Source organism: Bolinopsis microptera, chromosome 1, assembly GCF_026151205.1.
Source record: "Bolinopsis microptera isolate Bmic1 chromosome 1, MBARI_Bmic_1.0, whole genome shotgun sequence".
NCBI classification, from domain to species: domain Eukaryota; kingdom Metazoa; phylum Ctenophora; class Tentaculata; order Lobata; family Bolinopsidae; genus Bolinopsis; species Bolinopsis microptera.
In genome coordinates, this window is record NC_087072.1 from 6,126,848 (window position 1) to 6,150,436 (window position 23,589).

Below are 23,589 nucleotides of genomic sequence, written 5' to 3' on the forward strand. Positions count from 1 at the left end.
AAATAGTGGTCAGAGCTGGTTTTGTGGTTAAGTTTTGTAGTTGGAAAGTGTTTTTAATGTAGAGTGGGATCAGCTCTGAGGATTTATAATTCGCATCATTTAGTCGTTTCAGAACCTAGAAATAGTGGTCAGAGCTGGTTTTGTGGTTAAGTTTTGTAGTTGGAAAGTGTTTTTAATGTAGAGTGGGATCAGCTCTGAGGATTTATAATTCGCATCATTTAGTCGTTTCAGAACCTAGAAATAATGCTCAGAGTCGGTTTTGTGGTTAAGTTTTGTAGTTGGAAAGTGTTTTTAATGTAGAGTGGGATCAGCTCTGAGGATTTATAATTCGCATCATTTAGTCGTTTCAGAACCTAGAAATAATGCTCAGAGTCGGTTTTGTGGTTAAGTTTTGTAGTTGGAAAGTGTTTTTAATGTAGAGTGGGATCAGCTCTGAGGATTTATAATTCGCATCATTTAGACGTTTCAGAACCTAGAAATAGTGGTCAGAGCTGGTTTTGTGGTTAAGTTTTGTAATTGGAAAGTGTTTTTAATGTGCTCACTATTAATGTAAACAAACAATGATCACCTCCCCGCCAGTATCCACATCTATACAATATGTATATGTAATCGTCTTTAATTGGGGATGATGGGGCGAAGACGTGATTATATATGATAAAGTGCCAGGTGGTGACAATAATTGAGGGTGTGTAAGTGTGAGGATGAAGAATCAGTCTTGATGCAGCTAGGAGGGTGAAGGAGGTAAAAATATGTACAGTACAATATCATAGAAACTAAGAACAAAAATCCTCTTACATCAGTAAAAACCGATATGCTTGCCTTCAATTAAAAACCTTGCTTTAAAAATGATATTGTTATTCAAGTTAAAAGCCTTCGAAGTTTTGTAATAATCTATCGCATGATATTGTATATCAATCAAATTGCAACTCTTAAGTTAACTTGTTGTTTAATTATTTTATTGAATCACAGCTGAACACATGTAGTACGCGTACCTAATATTCGGCGGTTGATCAACTTTTCCCATATTTTACATAATGCTGCTGAACCTGTTAATTAAAATATTTGCTGTAAATATCTATAATATAATATTCACACTAGATTCTAGAAGGCAAAGTTCAAATGAACCAAACATCATATTAATATATTGATCAACAAATATATGGATTCCTACAGAATATTTCGAATTGCAGTCGGAACTGCAGACGTACATTTTGTTAGTTTACTAAATTAACTGGTCGAAACACTTCTATAGAAATAAAATCAAGTTAGACAATAAATTTATACTCTATAAACTACACGGTAATAGTATATTATAAAGATAACAATAATGTCAGTTTCGGCTGCTCAGGTCACAATCCGAAAACCTATATGTTTTTGCAGCCTAGATTTAGGAATTATAATGTCAGAAATTAATGATTTAAATACGAAGCTCAGTGATTCTAAAGTGAGCAGCATTTTAGACCGTAAACGTTTACAATAGCTGGGTCAGCTGGCTTAAGGAACAACAATAGATGCTCTTCGTATATAAAAGAAACACCATTACAATAAGCGCAAACGTGGATACTGGATATTATAAGTTCGTAATGTTATAACATATAACATCTGATCGATCATTGACAAATGGACACGATATCAAATGGACACGATATCGTGTCCATTAACATATGTTTAAATAGGACTCAAGCAATCAGGCTTAACCTAAACTAATGATGCTTTATATTAAAATCTCAGCATTTTGATCCAGCAAACAATTCTATCTGTACCTAGCATATGTCAGTACACCTGCGAGCAAAAATGCAGCAAATGAGGATAAATATTTTTAACAGCTATTCATTAAACTTATAGGATTATAACTACATATAAGGTATAACACAAGTGGCACTGATGCAGATGAATCATGGATAATTATTGACTGTTGACGAAAACTCGAAGTTTGAAATCCAAAGTAAGCTGCATGTAGTAGAAACGTAATTGGGAAATCAGGATACAATATGATGACACGTAACGCGCGCGTATAACATGTGCTCTATCCAATGCGAAACTAAAGTGATGAAAATAAGAGAATCGACTGTAGAGTGATTTAGCGCGACCGATATGAAGAAGCAGGGAGGAAACAACATAGTCAGTGTAATAAGCGCGCCGCGCGGCGACATGAGTTGGCACAGAATTTTTTAAATGATTTTAATTTGCTCTAACCAGAGCCGGCCCTTTTGCCTGCAGTAGCGCAGCATCTTATTTGTGAAACAAGCGCATCACGCAGTACGCGTAGACTCATGGATATTTGAAGATTTTAATAATTGGTGCAATGCACCACTGGTATGGGCTTCACCTAACCATGTGCTTTCGCGCCACTGCGGGCGCGCTTGTTTTACGAGTAATGCGCGCCACTGCAAGCGCAAGGGCTCTGGATAGAGTATGAGTAAGGTATGGGCCACGCCGAGCCATGCGAAGGATTGACATTTGACATTGTCAATTTGCTCTAACCAGAGCCCTCTCGCTTGCAGTAGCGCGCGACAAACAAGCGCGTCACGCTGTACACGTATATGGTATACACATGGCTATGTGAAATTGTCAATTAAGGATCCCTAGACCAGGTAAAATTCGTAGCAAATACTAGCTACAATATTAAACAAAAATATTTAAATGTACGCATCGTGTTGCAACGTGAGAGTTTTATAAATTTGTATGTTTTGTTTAATCTTGTTACTTGTCTAAATTTCTTCGAAGTAGCGCGCGCCGCTTTCTTCTCGATGGCACGTGCTACGAAGTAGCGCGCGCCGGGCCAGACCATTAACAATGGTCAAGTTTAATCGTGATCGAATCGTGGCTATTTTGTATTTGTCGCAAAATGGCCGCGCACGCACTTTTACATTTTACATGCTTGTGCTTGTGTGCGATAGGGGCCACAGCTGACAGCGTTGAGAAAAAGGCAAGTGCTATAAAGTAATTCATCAACGATAGCTTAATATTTAATATTTCCATTAACAAATATTGCACGATTGTCACTTGTTAACTTGGGACAAACAATTTAATAAAAATACTGCGTATTTTATTTTACATTGTCTACGCTTGAGATACGTTGCATGCCACTTTTCGCGCGCGAAGCCGCTATTGCAAGCGAGAGGGCTCTGGTTAGAGCAATATTTTATAATTGTAAAATTTAAAAAAGTTTGCAATATTAATACAAAAAACTAAAGTTTTGTTTCTCATACATGCATGATAGCAACATTTAATAATAACCCCATGCCATAATTGATAATAACCACATATAATAATAACCCCGGCCCCATAAAAGTTATTTTAAAATAATTAACAATGCAATTGCAATTTTAAAGTTTAAAGTTAACGGGTGATATTTGTTCCAAATATTAGACCGTCGACGAGTTCAACTTGGCGCACGTCTTGCTAGGTTATAAAAGTATAAACCTACAAGTTTGAAGTTTTAGTTACGGGCCAAAAATTAGAAACATTTTTGGCGAAAAATCGCACGCATCAACCTTACTGGGAACTTTATGCTGATATAATCGTCAATCTGAATCAAGTGTTTCTTCTTTTTCTTCTTCTGACAATCTGACATCAGACATGATTGGTCGGAGACTGGAGACGACTGTTCACTGTAAATGTAACATGTAAGCCTCACTGTAGTTGTACGCTGTGGCTAATTCTATTCAAGGCTTTCTAGTATTTAATTCACATAAACGCGTTCCAACTTCTGCTGCTGGAGAGAGACTCTCAAGTTATATGCTACATTCATATTAATAATAAATATCACAATCATAATAATAACATACTCTTGATTGAAGATGTCAACCCTTCCATGTTCCAGATCGTGCCAGATGCGAAGCAAGAATGCTAGTTTGCGCGGCACGTCGAAGCGGCGAAGTCCTCCAAAACATACTCCTGTGTCCTGTAGTCTTGAAGCTTTGTCATGTTATCACATATCACCATCCCGCCGGGTGGTGCCCCTGGTCACTGGCGCAACTTGTATGAGTATATAATGTTGAGTGTTACTGCTGCATCTGGTTAACGGGATCGTTAAACAGGTCCTCTTTTAGTAGGCGGTTAGTTGCCTCGATATAATTAATAACCATTAACCGTACTGATTCTTGCTGAGATTATGTTTTCCGCTTCCCGCCTTCCCAGGTTAGAAATATGTTATCGAAGATTCTTAATCTAAGGGTCATGTATCCTACACCATACACAGTGGCACAGTGGCACAGTGGCACATAAATGATAAATTAGTGCTTTGAGATTTCTTCCTCTTCTGGACAGTGTTCACAAAATGTGAAGTTGTTTGACTTTGCCTTGTATTGTAAGTAAGCTAGGGAGCTATTTCCGATCCAAAACTGTCAACTGTGGTGATCTGGAATCTGGATGTTGTCCGTGATTCTGTATTTAAGGGCTGGTATGGCTGAAATAAAAAATTGCTTTATCTAAATTGCTTTATCTAAAATTGCTTTATCTAATTTGCTTTATCTAAAATTGCTTTATCTAATTTGTATGCGTGGATTTTGCAGTTTCCTGATCTGTTAAAAACAAAATAGTAGTTACTGTTCACTGTTAGAGTTTCAATTTCCGTTAATTAATCCCTGCCATGATCTCTATACTAAGTATAATCAGGTTTTACGCTGAAATTATTTTATTCACATTTTTTAACAACGTTTGCAGTTTGGTACCAAAGTTGCCCCCCTGCTGTGGTAAATAGCCACAAAAATCAAATATCGCGACGTGAGACAAAAAACAAATTAAAATCGGACGGAGAGAAAAATTTGTACCAACTCTAATTGTAGGCTTTTACAAATTCGCTCGCCCAAAAATTTCACGTGACTTTGGTTTTTTATGGTTTTGCAGCCGTACAAAACGGTTTTACATAAACCCTAATCCCAACCCTAGCCCTAACCATAACCCCGAAGCTAACCATAACCCTTACCACAACCCTAACCCTAACCCGGGCCCTAAACAATCGAATTCGTATTTTACTAGCCTGTCACGTGACCAAAACGGTTTTTTGCCCATAACTCTCCAGGGAAACATTTTAACCCTACGTCATGGGGGGGGGGGGGGGGGGGGGGGGGGGGGGGGGGGCTGATTCGGAATCAGCGTCCAACAATACACCGATCTAGATCACTTTCATGCCCAAAGGGCCTTTTCACAAGAATTTTCTTAAAATTTGGGCGAGCGATTCAGTAGGAGCGCTAATTGTACCCTTGGTGCTTTAATTATAAAGTACCTTATCGGACCTTATTTGGACGGACATTACTTGAACGGACATAATTATGAACGGACATTAATATGAACGCTAGAAGGCAATCAAAACCATCAAAAATCCGAATTTTTTAAAACGTTTTTAAAATTTTAGCAAATCATTTTTAAATCCATTTTTCATACAGTAAGCAAGAAAAGCAGTCTTTGATCAGTAAACATAGTTAAAATATGTGTACATGATTATTGTCTAATATCACATATCATCTTCATCAAATGGGTTTTCGGGCAATAAATATTCCATGCTTAAAGCATCAGTAATACCCGCATTTTGGAAACCTTTTTTTATCAAACTACCTCGGTCCTGCATTTCAGTGTAAACTTTTACCACCCATTCGGCGTGAAGTGGTTTTACTTTAGGTTAACCTTAACATCACGTGGAGCTTTCCCAGCACTTATCTGTTTAATTACCTCCCCTGAGTAATATGAGCTATAACAACGTCGGACAATGTCCTTGGTAACACGATTTACCGTAATTTCTAGTGGATGAAATGTGAAACAAGTATGTCATGTTGGCGTGGACTAGCTCATGAACTATTTTGTTGAGAGCCATAATTTCGTTGACTTTTTCCGTCAAGTGACCCTTGAAAACATCATAATATACACTAGAAATGTTATCTGTGCCTCCGGCAGACCAAGGAGAACCTTTTCGTCGTTAACATACGACACTATGATGTTATCGATAAAACTTATTGTTGTAGATTCATTTACCCAATGTTTGTCGTTAAAAATAAACTCAAAGTCTTTCGGAAATGTATATTATTATTTAGGAATAAAAAGTGATTGCTTTGTTTTTCCCTCGTAGATCAACTGCATGGGCAAAAAAAATAGATCAAGATAGTGATCATGCCATAATGTGATATTTACAATTTAGATCGTTAAAATTTGATAATAACTTGTTTTCATTGATTCAACGATATAGTTTAGTTTAATGATAGCTATTGAAATTGACTGAAATTAAAAGTTGTCATATTCTGGACAAAAAGTTCGAAATGGAAAAATGTTTGAAAAAAATTCAACGGACTTTAACTTGGACGGACATTAATTGAACGGACTTTATTTGAACGGACATTAAGGTGAACGCTAGGGCCTCCAGCGTTCAAGTAATGTCCGTTCAAATAAGGTCCGATAAGGTAATAGTTTTCAGCTTCACATTTAATAAATCAAGTTAAACAAAAGGGTAATATGGTCGATAACATAATGTAACATAATATAAGGCCTTTGATGTATAAAGAACAAGGAGTATCCGAAGTGCATGTTATCATACACGGCTAGCCAAGGACAAGTAGTAGTACTACTACTAGTAGTAGTACTAAGTTACTACTAGTAGTCGTACTACTAGTACTACTAATAGTGGATTCATGATTTGAGCCTGGGACTGGTAAATTTATATTTGGGATATACTCACGAATTGAATTTGAGAATTCTAGATTCCTTGAACATTGAAAATTGTGAAAATTGTGTAGTGGATTTTACTTCAAACTTGAATTCACTCGTTTGCAATTGATTGCAAATCGGTTTAACTGTTAACCGGATTCATACGTAATTTTCATTAAAAAGTTCAGTCGAATTAACTTTAAAATTGCGTTGTGTTTAAATCTGAACGAACAAACAAATACAATTGCTTTTGCTAACTGCATCAGTGCATCAGCTTTTTTTTACTACCGCGACTCACGACCAATTTAAAAACCAGGCGAGAATGCATCTGGGTAAATTTCAAAATGGCTTTTAAATAATATTAATAATTGATAATGAAGTGCCACGTTCGCGTACAATTTGAATTACTTTGACACCATTTTGTACCTCATTCAAGAAATTTCAAACATGAACAATGAACAACTCATAATTAACATATCTATAACATGTATAATGCATATGATGTTATTGGAACTTGTAAACCCATACTTTTAGTATTAATTATAGTCCAAACCGTTTAACAACAGCGGATCTAGATCTAGATAATTACAGTGGTTGATGAAGGAATAGCTAGAAGTCCTACTTTTATGACACCATACTTTACTGTTTACAAGTAATTCAGTAATAGGTAGATTGTTATATTAGTATTACCATGGTTACGTAAACTTTCACAATGTGGCAGACTTTCTTAACAATCGAGTGGCTAGTTAGCTAGTTGAAAAACAAATAAGGGCAGATAAGGGCTGGTAACAAAGTTCACTATTACTTCCTCAACGGTCCAATTTGCAAGTATTCCTATTGTCACGGATTCTCAAGTTAGCACCTCGGGAACTATCACGTAGCAATAACGCTACTAACAGCCAGGTCACGTGTTCCCTCCCCTCCTCCCTGATTGGGCAGCAGATAACACGTGCACCCTCCTCTCCTCGCTGATTGGACAGCAGGGAAATTAGAGGAGGGGGAATGTCTAGCTGCTCCGGAACTTGTGACAAGTCGTCTCCTGGCTCCTTTGTTGGGAGACTGCGACAATGTTTCCAGAGCAGTCCATTGTCTAGAACCCCAACCTTTCAAACACACTTCCGGAACTAACTATTACCTTGCTACCACCCTCATATTTCCCACTGTTATGTCGCATTAATAATTGGTCAAAGTTACGCGTGATTTTATTCAAAATTCCGCATAATTGACGGAGGTGTACCAATTCATTATTTAATTAACAGTAACTCAAGTGGGGAAGTGACGATTTGACAGTTGGGAGAAGTTATAGTTTGAATTTGCAACTATCCGTATCAATGGAAATTTGTCAAAATTACTCAGTATTTGCCGTTGGAGAAATACCTTTGCCCGACATAGTCCTCAAAATTGACATGCATCATTGATCAGGAGGAATGTGATTTTACAAAATCAAACGAGATACTTTATAGGTCGACATGAACAAAGCATGATGAAGATTATAGTGTTGTTAAGCATTAAACTAAGGTTGAACTATAATTCTTACTGCCAATCACCACTCAATCAACTTTTAACAATTAACCTCTCCATATTAAAAAAAGGAGTTGTACGCTGGACCACTAATATTAAGCCGTAAAGAACTCGATAAAATAGAAACTCAAATCCTGTTAGACTCTTCATCTTTTGAAAGGAAAGATAAAAAATTAAGATAGAAAACTATAAGTTTGAGAAAGGGCGTAACATTTGCTCCTACTCTAGCTCTAAATATATTTTACTAGCTCTAAATTTATTTTACAGCGAAAATGAGCGAAAATTTTTAAACTCGAAGCTAAATTTTGAAAATCTGTATACCTATTTACTATTAATCGTTAAATATTTAGCTATTAATATTAATAAGATACATTTAAATAATTAAAACAGTGTCCTTACGCACTTTAAGTTAACTTTAATCATAAATTACTCGCAATCCTATATTCTAAGCGATCTCATTTCAGTCTTATCGCTCAGATGTGAGCAGCACACGCCATATTGTGCGACACAAATGCTTAATCGCACACAAATGCGGTACTTATTGCTATTACACACAGATGCATATCGGTATTAACGCATAAATAGTCACTTGCAGTTATAAATCTGTTGTCTGGCACACATACGTCCCTGAAAGGGCGAGTTATATTGCACACACGTATCAGTACACTAGAGTTGGAGCTAAAGCAGGCACAGTCTTAGCGGCGCTATGTTTCTTCAGATCCGGGCGTTCTTGTTGTTCTTGTTGTTCTGCTGGTTTCTGCTGTTCTTGTCATTCTCGTCCCGTCTTCCTTCTTCCCTTCGACCTCTGTTGTGGGTCCTCATGTGCTGGGTCAGGTGATCCTTCCTTCCAAACCTGGCGGGGAACATATTAAGAAAGGAATATTCGCTACAGCAAAGAGCATAACAATATCTTCTATATCATTACCTTTAGGGTAAAATGAAAGTTTCGAAGAAAAACAGAAGATTCATAAAATATTTGGAACATAAAGAGAACTGCGGTGGCAAATTGAAGTCAGTTCTTACCGTTTACTACAGAGTTCACAGGCGTAAGGTTTAACTCCACTGTGTATCTTCTCATGTCGAGTCTGAAGTAAAAGTTACTTAGTTTCACAAATTCTATGCCAAAACACCAGAAGCTATTTAAGAAGAACTAAGAATTTTGAACAATGAATTTCTGGTGGGAAAGTCGAAAAATTCAATCTCCAACTATAACATGATACCTAGTAACCCCCCCACAAAATGTAATTGATAAAGCTACAGTATTATATGTAGATCTTACCTTTTCCTCATTTCTTCCGAACATTTTTCCACATCCGTGATAGTTGCAGACGAATCTCTTAGTGCTGCTCTTTCTCTCACTAAATGGGTGACATTGGTCCAACAAAGACGGGAATCCGGTCCTGAACGCCTGAAACAAATTATCCGGTAAATTCCCAGCTTACTGGACCCACCCAGAAATCTCACATTTTTCAAACCCATTCTCAAAATCAATCACAATTGCCTACAATTGGAGCACGTGATCGGTATTTCACACGTTGATCCGTGAATTGCAGAGGGGCAGGTGACTTAGCCCGGATATCTTGGGTAACAGGGCGCCCGCACAGACACAATCGACTGAGATTAGGGGCTCTGACGCGTTAATCATCATTAGACTCCCTAGCCTCGTGAAGCAAGCTCTGCCCCTCCACCAATAAGATCTGAGGGGAACCCTCCGCTCAACCAATCAGAGCCCAGTTTGTCTAAAATCTTAAAAAGAACGAAATATGTCGATACTTTTTAATCATGATTGATAAGTCAGTTAAGAGCAAAAGCATGAAGACGGCCATTAAAAGAAGCGTCCGCTGTTCGCCATTTTCCTTTGAGCAATAAACTGTGCTAAATTTTGGGCTATGAGGGCAACAATTTACGTTCAGGGGTTGACTGTTTGAGTATGTCTGATGATGTCCGATGAATTGACCTTAGTATCTCTGCTAATTAAGCCTTAAGCTGTTGCCGAAAAAAGGGCGATTGCACAGTACGGGTCTAACTTGATAAAATCTTCGGTATGCTTTGAAAAACGAAATATCTAATCGACACTTAGAACAATTAGTTAGAGTAATTTTTATCCCGAGGTGACCTTATTCTGCCAGCTGCTGTGCCCATATTTCGTGGAGGGGAGGGTGCCGCGTCTTAAACTAATAAGAGATTTGACACACATAATAATAATCTCGTTATAGAATCAGGAACTTCTCCACGGTGATCTAACATGACAAATGCACCAATCTGTGACAAATTTATTTGTCGACCTTGTAGCACGAGTACTGAGATTGCTTGATTCCTAGGCTTTTATACCATGTCGACAACTAGAAGAATTGCAATCAAGCATTGGCAAGCGTTGTGTATTTATCAATTTGCCGATTTAAGGCAATGCATGCGCTGATTTCTAGGTAATGGTGATGAAGTCCAATTTATTAATTAATTAATACCCCAAAGAAGCCGATATGATAACACTGCTGTTCCGTCTACATTGAGCCGCTCTCTTACCACTTGAAACACCAGATTAAAGAATCGAGGAGGTTGCCAAGGTCTACTAGTACTACCTGTCATCTTAAAGTAGTTTGTTCGTTTCATGGTTTTTAACTTTGACAACGTTTATTGCAAGTAAGGTGGCCTAACTAGATAGTAGAAATTAAAGATAATCTCTAACCAGATCTTATATCTCTGGTAGTTATACTTGTTTTGAGATAATTTCGATTAGACGTTGAGGACGCAATTTTGTATCTTACTTGAATGATTTCTAATACCGCTACAGTACAAAACATGACATCTTAGAGTCACGAGACGAAGGGGGTAGAAATTAATGGTTCAAAAGAGAGATCGCAAATTTTCGATTCGAGAATTTAACGAACTCGCAAAATTGCGAATGACCCCGTTTAATCTTGCAGCCATCATTAATGTAAGAGGTTTCTGAACGCTGATTTATTGAGGGTTCAAAACCAATCCGTTTAAATTGACCACGCCGACAATACACAAAATAAAAGAAAAGAACTGACCTGATAGTAGTACTCGTGGAGTAGAGTGTTGGAAGCTTGGACGTTGGATTGAGTGTTGGATATGGAGGAGGTGTAACTGCTGATTCCAGTTGTTCCGCGGCACAGGGACGAGTCTGCAAACGTTGGGGTTACCTTACTTTGCTTTTTTTGGATAAAAATGTTCCTAGATGTGTTCTCAAAAGATGACCTTAGAGCCAGATTTTTAGAATAAATTGCACAGTAATTATGTAAAACCACAAGGCACTATGTAATCTATGCTCGAGAAAATTACATGATGCTTGTAAAATATGTTGTTGTAGCTTGTGATGGAATTTACCAAGCTGTCAGCTAAATACCAAGTGCTTACGATTTTAAGATCACGAAACAAGTTGAGTGATCAGCATGAAAAGTCAAAGAACAAAAGAAGTTAGCAGTGACACACACACACACATACTACAGCACCAGATCACAATAAACATGAACACGACACCGCTGAGGTAAACAGTTGCAGAGAGATGGAATGTTACAAGAGTGTGCAAGAAACATCACATGTCTACAACTAAACACGACAGCGCGGGGCCGGTGGTCAGCAGCAGCAACACACAGGTCACGGTTACTTGAATTCCCGCTCAACCACACTATATAACCAAGAGAGTGTGAGCTGAGTGGGTCACGTGACACAGAAACAAGGTCACGTGTCTGAACGTACATGTTGAACGGGGTGAGGATGAATAGGACGATTTGGCCTTGGTTGGCGAGAAGGCGCTGTAGGGCGAAGAAGGGGTGTAGAGACCTGCACTCATTCCCGATTGGTGAACGATTATCTTAGGTTGGAACACCTGGGGATGCTGAAATTTAGAAGAGATTTTAAGGGTGGAAGAGCACTCTTGATCATTCAGTGCTGGTTATATGAGATTTGGATGTGTTAGCAGCAAGATTTCAGCAAAATAATGATTATTATAAATCTTTTCGCCGATTGAGTTTTCAGCTAAAATGAAACTAGAAATCTTCTAGCTAAAATTATAAATTATTGATTAATGATCAGCTACCCGTACGACATGATAAAATCAAAGAATAATCGTTCGAGAATCAAATATTTAATGGTTGTCAAGCAAATCAATTAATAGTACTACGTACACCCTCGAACGTTCAAGATGGTATTCAATTTTGATTATTCAAAGTAGCAATATATGCATAGTAAAATTCGAGACGTAAGATCTAACACCAAGTATCTAAATCACACAATAGCTTACCTTTGCCATGATGAGAATAAATTGATTTCAGAGGGTAGCAGTAGTTCGTAAAGCAGTTGGGGTTAGCCGGATAGCTAGAATAATTACTGTGTTAGTACAAATACACAAACATTTAATAAAAAGTATTTGATGAATCGAAATAACGATCCCCAACGTCACCCAAAAAATAGCAGAAGCTTCTTTTTACATCACGAGTTAAGCGAATTATGAAGAGGGGTGTTGATGGAGTTTAAAAAAGCGGGAAAGATCATCAACAATCAAAGACGGGTTGTTTCAAGATGGTGGTTTAGGAAGTAATATTGGATTTTAACATTAACAGCTATAAGTATATTTAGTATATGGTACTATAAAATGAACCATGCGACGTGCCGACTGCTGGATAGTTAAAAAATGCTTAAGATGGTGAAGCGTTGCCAGGAGAATTGTTCACAAAAGGAGAAGCTCGGGAGGACTGTTCAGAAATCAGAAAGAGCGGGGGCGAAGTAGAGAGTAAGGCCAGGAGAAATGTTTAGCTAGTTGGGAGGTTAGAATTAGAGGGGACGCAACGCGCATCCAGCGTTACATCCCACGTGACAGGGGCAAGGCTGGTGATTGGGTGGGTACAGTCTCCCGGTACGGCTCAAAGCAACCCCTCACACTTTGTTTCAGACTGTGGAGGAATAAGTATCAAAGTACCTTGCCAGCCTGAACTTTGATTAAATTATTGAATATGATGAGCTAATTTGGCAAAGACGATTAACAGCCTCTAATTAACAATTACTTTAGATTATGGCGGACCTTTAGGCAAAGTAACATCTGACAAGACAGTCAGGAAAATTGCCCTGAAAGCCAAAATTGTGACAGTGTGACGATTCAGGCGGACGGGAGGGCCAAATTCACCGCCCAAAACCGGCTGGAAGGTCTATGGCCCATGGGCTAGGCCTTAGTAAATAAAAAAAGATTGGTCTGGATTGCAGAGGGGAGTTCCAAACTGTTGATGATTCCCATTTAAGATTTGAAAGCCATGACAAAATTCACCTAAATTCTAAGTGATTTAAACAAGAGTCAAGAGAGCGAAAAATCAAACGGTTTCAAGCTTGACTTTATCCCAAACTAAATCTTAGGGTGGCAGGGTGCAAAATAAATATAGACGCTTGGAATGGAAGAAGTAGCATCTATGCTATTTTCGCGGCTCTGGGTGAAATTCATCAGTGTTACGACGTGTGAAATGCTTTTCTCTCTTCAAAGCCCACCCGGGTTTCTGTCCCTTTTTTCGCCGGAAAACTAACGAAACCAAGAAAAATCAACCACAGGGAGCGTTAAAATAAACAAAGCCCGGTTTAGGATGTAGGTGTCGAGTGAGGGTATCGGGGAAGTTCGGGACACGAGCAAAACGCGCCACTCTGCCCACGTGGTAAAAATCACAAGAGGCAGTAAAGTCCGCGATTACCCGTCAATATCCGCATACAGATACAACGATCAGCACGAACTCCGGCCACCTTAACAGCCCTACGTGATTCAAGACATGCTTAGGAACCGAGGGCGAAACTGCATAATGACAGCTACTTGTAATCAAAAAGGAAACACGGATCAGGGCTCACACCATTCGAGTCTTTGGTGGGCAGGCAAGCTCTTAAAAACTTGACAATTTGACGGAACAATACATCCCGCGGTGAGAATGCCTGTAATTTTGGTGGCCAGGAGATTCCTGGGAAAACGTTTAACAGACGGAACTTTAACACATGAAGCACCATATTGAACGGTAAAAGGAGCACCGTATTCAAGGGTCAGTGATTTGAAGCGTACGCCTCGAAACTATATTTTACTTGCTGAGAACGCTGCTTATCCTGAGCCGCTTTTCCCCACTCCAGACCGATTTTGTCATGACAGTTGAAGCAGCTGGCAAGAACGACTCGTACCAATATGTCACTTTGACGAGCGAGCCCGTCCAGGGCGTTCAGTCAAAGAGAGAACAGGTCTATGTCAACAAACAATCCAGCCACGTGAGACTACTACAACGCAAATGTCACGTCAACAATTCAATTCGCTACAAGGTTTTAATGTGATCGTTACAAATGACAATTGGTAGGAGGGAAGCTGGCGAGCCTTACTGTAATAGGTGACAAATTGTATCTACTTCTTATCTGCCCTCCAGATCGGACCCGCGTTTAAGGTTGGTTGTATCGCGAAATCGGCGATTCAAAGAGTGAAAGGCCCTCTCATCGAGACAGAACATACTTTACCGAAATAGAATTACAATTGTATTTTAGGCTTAGAGTTAAACGATGATTTAATAAACCTCGATTTTTACAATACAGCACACATTTGAAACAAATTTCTCAAAATGAAGGCACAAGTGGTATTAATCATACTGAATTGTAGCATTGAAGGGGGAAACGTGCTCACAGTAAGCCGAAAGGGATGACTAATCGCACCGAGAGAAGTCTATCATATGTTGACTGTTGAGTTAATCGTGCAACTGAAATTCATGGCTGCAGTACAGTATCGGAGACATGAACGAATGAACTTAAATGAACTGAATTGAACTTAAATCCAGTTGACGGTGGGAAATCGTACAGACGATATCAGCAGGATTTTCGAAAATGGACAAACAGTCAGTACGATTTCCACTTTTACTTTTAGACCATCCCACGCTTAGAAAAATATTTCTACAACTATTTGGGATGGTTAGAAGTGTTAACAATTAAACGAGGACAAATTCCAAAGATGGAGGGAGGAGAGTGTTGCGTTTTAAACTCGGAAACAGACCCGATTAGCAGGCAATGTGGGGCATTGGCACACAATGCATGTTGAGATCTGGTCCAATCAGCGAGCAGATCCTCCCGCCAATAATAACCAGAAATACGGATCACGTGATAAGATCCACCCTGACGTTATGGCACCACATACCCCAATTAAACTGTATCCAAACTCCCTAAACTCATTTAGGTGCAGGTGTGCTGCTGAACGGTCCCATGATCCCCACCCAATCCCTAATCGGGTCTCCTTAACAAGCACGTCCCTTGGTCACGTGCTAATCGGCCACTGACCCGTGCACCCAATTTTCGGCACGTGCCGACGAACGCAAGAGTACTCAGCGATTCAGTACCTTAAAAACACAAGCTTTTCAGCCTCCAGGCTCTGATTTTTGAAATTGGAGTCCCCTTATTGAATATTTATATAGGGCGTCTTACCGTTTTTAGAGAACCAATAGAACAGATTTAATCATTTTATCGAAGTATTGCGAACATTTGTAGCATGTTTAATGAAGTTTATGTTTGGTCTATCTTGAGCAAATTATTCGGAATCATGAGATTTGAGAATATAAACAAAGCTTATCATGACATGACATCATAAAAAAGTGGAATGTTTAGTATCAATGATAGATTTTGATACTATGGCAACGCTTCTCTCCAAAATATGTTTGGCCGATAATGTAGAGGAAAGGCAATGGCGAGAAGACATGACCAGAGGGCAAGAAGAAGAAGAGAGTTCCGGGAGGCGACGATCTGAGCAGAGATCGAGAAGTCAAGCTCTTTATAGAGGCTAGTTACCCGGCTAGAACGTTTAGTTATGCAAACTGACAAAACGTTTAGTTGCCATACCGTGACGTGTTAAAGAGAGGCAGTGCAGTATCTTAATCGATACTGATACCATGGTTATCTTCCCTCGCCGCTCGAAGGAGAGAAGTTTAGAATTAAAACTGCATGCAAAACTGAGAGAAGATTTAATGAGAATGATACTAGATTTCGACGAATATTAACAATAACCAGTCATGATGGTTTGGGTTGCCTCTTTAAAACTACTTGCAGCATATTCCACGTGATTTGTGGTAGCTTGAATAATAATTGATAGTCAACTTGGTAGAGCGCCCTTTAATCGTGTTACTACATTAAATAAGGCACATTGTTTAGTCCCTTCTGACCAATTTGAGTAACATAACTTTCCGAAATGACGGCTTTAATTCGATTGTCCTCGGAAAATCAGTCGAGCAACAAATTTCCGGCCACAATGCCAGCCACAGAATTTTATAATCCATTTTTCATTTCTCTCCGCCCAAAAGAACAATTTATCTTAACCATTTATAAAGAGTTTGCTACAGAAGGTCAAGCATGTGAACATTAAGTCACAATATCGTAATCCTTGTCATTTCAAACACAACTCCCAGTTTGTAATTAATCCCAACTATTTCAATTGTTTTACCACGAGTGTCATTAGTATTACCCGTGATGCACGAACGGTTGATCGGTGTTCTTTGTTTATTTTGAATCCATAATTATTTTCTTTCGTCCATAATTCTTTTCTTTTAATAGTTAGAGTAAACATTTGGTTACCTCAAATAATTGGTCTTTTCAGCGAAATTTGAATTGACTGTAAAGGCAAATCGCTCATGTAAAATTTGCCAGACATACGAAAATGTTAGTTCAGAACTCAAACTTTGGTCTAAAATTCATGAAACACACACCCTAGCAAAATCACTGACCGTCTGCAGACTACAGACGCTGCACAGACGGTGAAATGGATATGATATCTAGATATGAAGTCCCTGCATGAAAGCCGAAAGGTCTCTACAAATTCATTCTTTATCTGCAGGTAACCGCAGATTGTTTCTCTGTAACCACCTGTTTCCCAACGTATAAACAACATTTTCAATATTATCTTCCCTTCTGAAGATACACCTAGGACGAAATTTGATGTAAAATCCTAATTTTAAAGATTTTGTCAAGGATCAAAACCACTTCCCTGCGGGACCATAATTAAATCCGCATATTCACAGGTTTAACCACAGATTCAATTTTGTTCGCTCGCGCGATTAAATATGTTTTTAATTCTGGCAAGCCAGCAAATTGTATAAATATAAGGGCAAGCTATCAGCACGGATGATGGCCAAGGTATTATTTTAGTTTCTACCTAGACTATCAGAAAACATAAGAAATATTGGTCGTTGGATCTGGTTAATTGATGGATTGATAATTGGCAAATGTTGACTATCCCAGCGAACAGATTAATGTGGTAAAACGTTGACGTTTTTTAGGGAGGTTGGAAGCCTAAAAACCAAGAAAATAATTCCAAATTAGTTAAAAATAGAGAGTTTTACGGGGGTTTCATCCTCTGCCAAAAACAACATATTCATTCTAATATGTCGGTTAACTTAGGACGAAACTTCGGATTTCAATTTTTTGGCCATTATTTATTTATTGATACATTTTTATTGAGTGGATCAAACGTATTTCCGTCCCTAAATAAAGGTCCTCTTTCTATCTAACTTAATTGGAAATGTAAACATTACCATCCTCGATTTAAAGATTTTGATGATTTTGGCGATAATTTCCGCTATATTATTTATACTACTTTTAAATAATATTAGAGCAAAAGGTTTCTATAGAATTCAGATATTTTCTTCAGAGAGGAATTGAACATTTAGTCAGTTTAAACGCGACAAATTTTATTTGCCGCGTTAAAAAGCTGGGTAATCCGTAACAACTCGCTGAAATCATACAAAAAGTCATCGAGATATTTTAACTCCTTTTGGCTTAGATTATAATCCGTTTTGGTAAACCGAATGTTAATTTCTTTGATGAAACCCACGCCAATCGTTAAATTGCTTCCAATCAGCGATTTAAATTTATATCGTTAGCGTAGGCAGAGTTTTATAAGGCAATTTCTTTGCAATGAATAACATGGGTTATACTGTGCCTCTCGAAATTATCATAATTTTTATTTGTTAACTAGTCTGTAAAGTGTAAAGCTCAAACTATTTTCTCCCGAATGATGTTATCCAATCTTTCAACCAATGATGATAACAAAACTATCTAATTTACTTGTCTTTCAACCAATAATGATAGCCAAATTTTCCAATTTAGTTACGATCTTTCAACCAAAAATATGGAGTTGTCATTGAAATTTTAGTAACTCACTATGACTAACCTGTTGTCAGCGACTTGCTCACTTATACGCTGGTTTAACCGAAAATCTCTTCTCTTGAAACAGATCTCAGATTAAAGCTTGACTTAGCAATAAGGTTAGGAAGTTAACGCAACGTTTATTATTGATACCACCTTTGCCTTAATTTACCCTGAAGCCAAGAGCTTGAGTTAAGTGGTCAATTAAAAGTCAAACATATTTTTAATCTCGGAAGCTTCCCATTGGTGGAAAATACCTAACCGCTTTAAGAACAATTTTAAGGAGGAGGGATGGCGCTATTTGATTGGTCGAAACGTTATCTGCCTGCTGAGGCAAAAAGTTAAGAGAGAAGAAATCGCCTGCTTATTATAGGGTAAAACTTAAAATTACGATTAAAGCTCTCAAAACATTTAAGATGGAACCAATTCTAGCTACTAAAAATTTGAGTTATTTAATTGACCAAGACTCTTGTTTCACGTCTGGTGTGATTTCAACAGGAACCATGGTATTTGGCAGATGATACATCCTTTCGTTTTAGAAAAAATTGACTTTAAAAATTATCTTACGCTATGAGTATGATGCAAGTTCTATTTAGAAAACTAGAGATTATGCGATGTTTATGTGGATTTAAAAAATCGGCGGCACGAGTTCAAGAATGGCCAGCCCCAAAGTTTATTCTGGATTAACACATCGGACCACCAAATGTATTGCCCATACCAGATAATTTGTCGAAAGGTTGCAAAGTTTCTCAAAATACGGTTGGTTAACACAGACTAGCCGGTAATTCATTTTCAGCCATGCAGTCTGTGCAGACCTTTTGGTACGGAAAATTAACAGAGCCAAAATTTCTCACGGTCTAAATTTAGAAATCTGTTTATTTGAATCACGCGGATGCTTGCGAGACCTATCACCTAGGCAACAAAACGCAGATACCAAACTAACGTCTAAAGCTTACCTTTGAAGGGTGAAGGCATGAATTCCACTGGTCACCCATCGCTCCACGAGCCACCCCTGCACGGCTAATGGGCTTTTATCTTAATTTCGGTATATACTCCTCCACTCCCCATACGATCACATTTTTAGATCTTCTTTAGAATGAGCAGGCTGAAAAGGGGCACGCTATACTCAATTTGCTGATTGGATTTTAAACGAGCAGGATTTTGGTTGGGGTAAATTAATTGCTGGGTACAGTTCGAACTTGGACCACGATCATATGATTATGATGTTATGGTGCTGAGTTAATCAGCGCCGGACAACCGTTATATAACTAAACAAGCTCTGTAACTTGGAACCCATCTTACAACCGTTAAAACTAAACAAGCTCTGTAACTTTGAACCCATCTTACCTTGAATGAGCTGGAATTTCATGTAGAGATGAAGGGCATGTCCCCATCAATCATCATCAACCATTTAACCATGGTAGCTAAATGCCGACTTCAGGTTTCACTCTGCTCCATGATAAACATCCGCTAAATTGAAAGATATTTAATGTGTGGAACTTCCACTGGAAGTGATTCAAATAAAATAAGCAACATTTTTAATAGTTTAGTTACGCACATAATAAACTACTCAAAGCTAAACGCAATGATTAACAGTGCAGGTAACCGTAAAGCATGACAGCAAACGACAAATATTTCAGAAATTCAATTACACAACCATAGCCTTAACCTATCATAACTACTTTTAGCTGATCAGCAATAAGGTCCAAATTATAACAAATCAAGTACCACTACCAGGTGCCTCTCCTTTACAAGAACCCTCCCTTCAAATCTTATATTTTAGTAGGGTTTAACTTTAAACCCCGATTCACCATGAACCTTCCCAGTTCCCATACTAAACCGGGTAGACTCCGTTACTACGATAGTCAGGGAAAGTCACAGTCACACTGGGTGCTGGGTAAGAACTCGGCTGACAAAAGAAGATTTCTCTCCTTAAGAGAAGCAAGGGAGGGTGAGAAGGTCTAGACTTCTTTAAAAATAGATACCGTGAGTTTTTCAATCTTCAGGAATCGTTTTCACGGATCAATATACGCAAAAAATCTAATTGCTGCAAATTCGGAGGTATTGGAGGCAAAGATGATCACCCTACTTAATCCTCTTCCTCGCCAGCAGAACATTAGGGAGCATGAGGAGGAGACTGTTGAGGATTCTAGAGCATGGAATTAATGTCTAGTGGAGTCTAGTGGGGTCTAGTGTAGTCTAACTCTAGTGCGTTGACGTGATGAAAATTTATATATCACGAGTCATGACGCACTGCTTAATGAGCAGTGCTTAATGCCCATGCTTAAATCGCTTCGAAAAATCTTTGAATAGTATAATCATGATGACTTTTGAAATGCTCCAAATTTTATCATCACGGGTAGTTATTCATATCAATCCCGAATGTTGTGTTCGTGGATTTCTCATCAAATTGGCTTTATACATATGTTATTTCGGTAACTATTGAAAAACAAACAAACGAAGCTAAGAATAAGATCAAGATATGAAGATAAATGTTTTATCAACTATTAAATAATTGTAAAGAAAAATCAAATTCTGAAGGATAGATTTCAACTATAACTAATTACTACTTATGCTGCTATTTTAAAAGTCAGTAATATATAATAATTTCAACAGTTTTCATCAATACTTCATTTGTCTGGGTAAGTATATTTAGCATTAAATTTTCGCACGATTAAGCTAAATGATGCTTCACACTCGGCCAAGTTAACCGCGGGTAGCATATAACTAAGTAGCAAGTACGTTTACCGGCCCCGGCCGCTGAAACTAGATTTACATAATATCGAATGTCTGTCTAGATGTCTCTAGCGAATATAAAAGTGTTTTCAGTGACGATAGGTTCAGGAGGTCCAGTAGGAGATGTGTCAGAGCCAGTGGTGCTGGTCGAGGAGCCAGCAGAACTCTTACTAGATCCAAACCCAGGACTGTCTTGGTGCTGTGCTACCTGCAGTGGATACTGTTATAAGGGGAATCAGGCAGTCTCCAAGAAGCTCGACTGGTCCATGGACCACTTCACCAAGGTACAGTGGTCCATGGACCACCATAAGTCAACTCATGAAGATTATATCTAATTTTTTATTATCAATTGAAATTGGCATCTTTATGATTGCAATATGTATAATAAGTATTACAAAAGTAAATAACATACAATTTACATAGATAGATGGAGAAGGTCGGAGCTCTTCCTCATCTCCTCTGTCTTTCTGAGAGAGGCAGAGTCCTCAAATAAACAGTATTTACATTGATCACACAGCTTGGTTCCCTTGAACTGATCAGCTAGGTGATGATAGTGTGAGGAGTCGACAAGCTTCATTTCTGCAACAAAACGCCACTTGTAGAACGTTGATCTGGGCATCTGAATCTGCTGAATAGCCTGCCTTGCGCTCGTCCCACTCTTCACCATCTCCAAAACAAGAGGATATTGTTGATGGATTGCTGCTTCCATGCTCCTCCGTGTGGTATTCCTCCGTCTGATAGGTCCTGCCGAGCTCTCTGGTAGTGGTTGAGGAGGCGGTATCTCGATGAGGTTGAGGGGAGAGTCGACAGTTGGTAGGGGAAGGAGGGGAAGGGGGAGGAGCAGTGGAGTCTCCAACAAGGTGGGTTGGGCAGAGCTTTCGTTCTGTGATAGTGACGGTTCTTTCGACACCATCAAGGACTGTAATTGTAGGACCCGTTCTTTTCAGCACTGTGCAGTCGGGGCATCTGGAAGGAGGGACAGGGAGAGCTGTAGAATTAGTTGGGATAGGAGCGTCTATGTTGACAGGATCCACAGCAGCGCAGGATATAGAGGCATGGCGCTCACCACAGTGTGTGCAGAAGTTGGGGTGTGCTCTGCTTACCACCAGCGGTCTGCCTCGTTGAGTCGACTTAGCCAAAGGAGTAGAGGGTTTGCAGATTGGGTCACAGGAATTGATGCTGTTCAATCTCTTGTCCTTGTCAGATGTGTAAACCATAGTAGGGTAGTGGAGGGTACAAATATGTAGTTGAAGGATGTAGTAGACTGTGGTCGATGGCAAAAAATCAATACTTCTCACTGTCTGTTCGCATATTATATATCGAAGACTTGACACAAGGAATACAAGGAATACAAGGAATACAAGGAATACAAATTTAAAATCTTGAGCTACAATAGTAACTGTTAAGATAATAACAATATCATAAGATTTGAATTTATTATATTAATATAACTTAACTAAAGTGAAAAATAAAGATTTGACATAAAATATTTTGTTTTCAGTCGCCTTGGTAATGCTGTAATGCTTGAGCCAGGTCACTTTGCAGTTTGCACTCGTCGTTGCGCGAAAAGAAACAAAAGCGGGTACAGTGATTTTCAGTGTTCACTGTTCATGTACTGGCCAGAGAGTCAACAAATTTCTTGCGGTTGTTAAAACACGTAGTGGCAAACCTAGCAACGACTCTCGTGAGGTGGACTTGACTTTCGTTCGTGATAAGTTCAATGATTTCACTGTTGTTGCTGATGAATTTGAGGACGTTTGCTCCAGGGATGACATTGTGAACAGAATAAGATGTCGCAGACGGTTTGATTGGATTTGATATGAGTGACTGGATCTTGTCTAGGACTTTTCGCCTCGATGCAGCGTTAAGATCACAATGGTTAAGGAAGTGGTCTTCATTCTCAATAATACCAGAACCTAAGACTATATTGCACCAGGAGCATATTCGCTCGTCACGTGGAGTTTGATTATATCGGCCAAGTTCAATTTCGAGTCGATGTGCACTGATCCGCAGTCTTGTGATATTAGCACGGTCTGCATATTTAATGACACTATCTAGGTAATACTCTTTGTTAAATTTGGATTTTAGGTCACGATAGAATTCTAATTTCCGAGAAGTGTTGATACAGGACCCCCAATATTCTCTAAAGTTACATTTCAAAGTTTTAGTAATGACGTGTGGTGTGAATATTTTACTCCCGATGGGTTGTGTTGATTGAGGAGGAATTCGTTTCTTGAAACCGTTGTGAATAAGAAAGTCCTCTTTTGGTGGTTTTGCGATACTCGGGTTTCTTTCGAAAAGTAACTTGGAGTGATTGTTTTTGAGTGTGCGGTAGGCTGTGACATGATCGGTAGAGAAACATGGGTCTAGCGCGAGGACAGGCTCCAAACCCCTGTACCAGTCCAATTTCATGTTCATCTGTTCTTTGAAAGCTAAGGAGACAAGGGAGTTATCTTTGAGATTTTTCAAACGTTGGCTATATTTGAGAGTGAGGTTAATACATTCATAGATTAATGGGTAGCGGCCTGACTCACCCCAGACGCCTGC

The 23,589-nt window shown here is 38.7% G+C and overlaps 1 protein-coding gene across 4 annotated transcripts; it reads right to left on the minus strand.

Annotated features, from left to right (window-relative positions):
• Window positions 1-8,098: 8,098 nt before the first annotated feature.
• Window positions 8,099-19,783, minus strand: LOC134815468 (early growth response factor homolog 1-like). 4 transcript variants are annotated; one of them, XM_063824026.1, is made up of 8 exons: window positions 19,654-19,783; window positions 19,263-19,411; window positions 12,425-12,498; window positions 11,881-12,010; window positions 11,193-11,305; window positions 9,440-9,568; window positions 9,184-9,245; window positions 8,099-9,013 (listed from the first exon to the last, which is right to left on the minus strand). In XM_063824026.1, exons 3-8 carry the CDS (start codon window positions 12,431-12,433, stop codon window positions 8,875-8,877), a joined length of 582 nt encoding a protein of 193 aa, XP_063680096.1. In that variant the 5' UTR covers window positions 12,434-12,498; window positions 19,263-19,411; window positions 19,654-19,783; the 3' UTR covers window positions 8,099-8,874. The 4 variants fall into 4 exon arrangements, with proteins under 4 accessions (XP_063680096.1, XP_063680084.1, XP_063680090.1 ...); XM_063824014.1 differs by having other exon boundaries at window positions 11,881-12,019; XM_063824020.1 differs by lacking the exons at window positions 19,263-19,411; window positions 19,654-19,783 and having other exon boundaries at window positions 12,425-12,509.
• Window positions 19,784-23,589: the final 3,806 nt, after the last annotated feature.

Bases quoted from the DNA above. Each gene is read 5' to 3' on its own strand.
- LOC134815468 (XM_063824014.1), bottom strand. The intron at 11,306-11,880 runs GTACGTTCAGAC...CAACGTTTGCAG, and splicing joins ATCCTCACCCCGTTCAACAT to ACTCGTCCCTGTGCCGCGGA. The intron at 9,569-11,192 runs GTCAGTTCTTTT...AATTTGTTTCAG, and splicing joins TCCACGAGTACTACTATCAG to GCGTTCAGGACCGGATTCCC.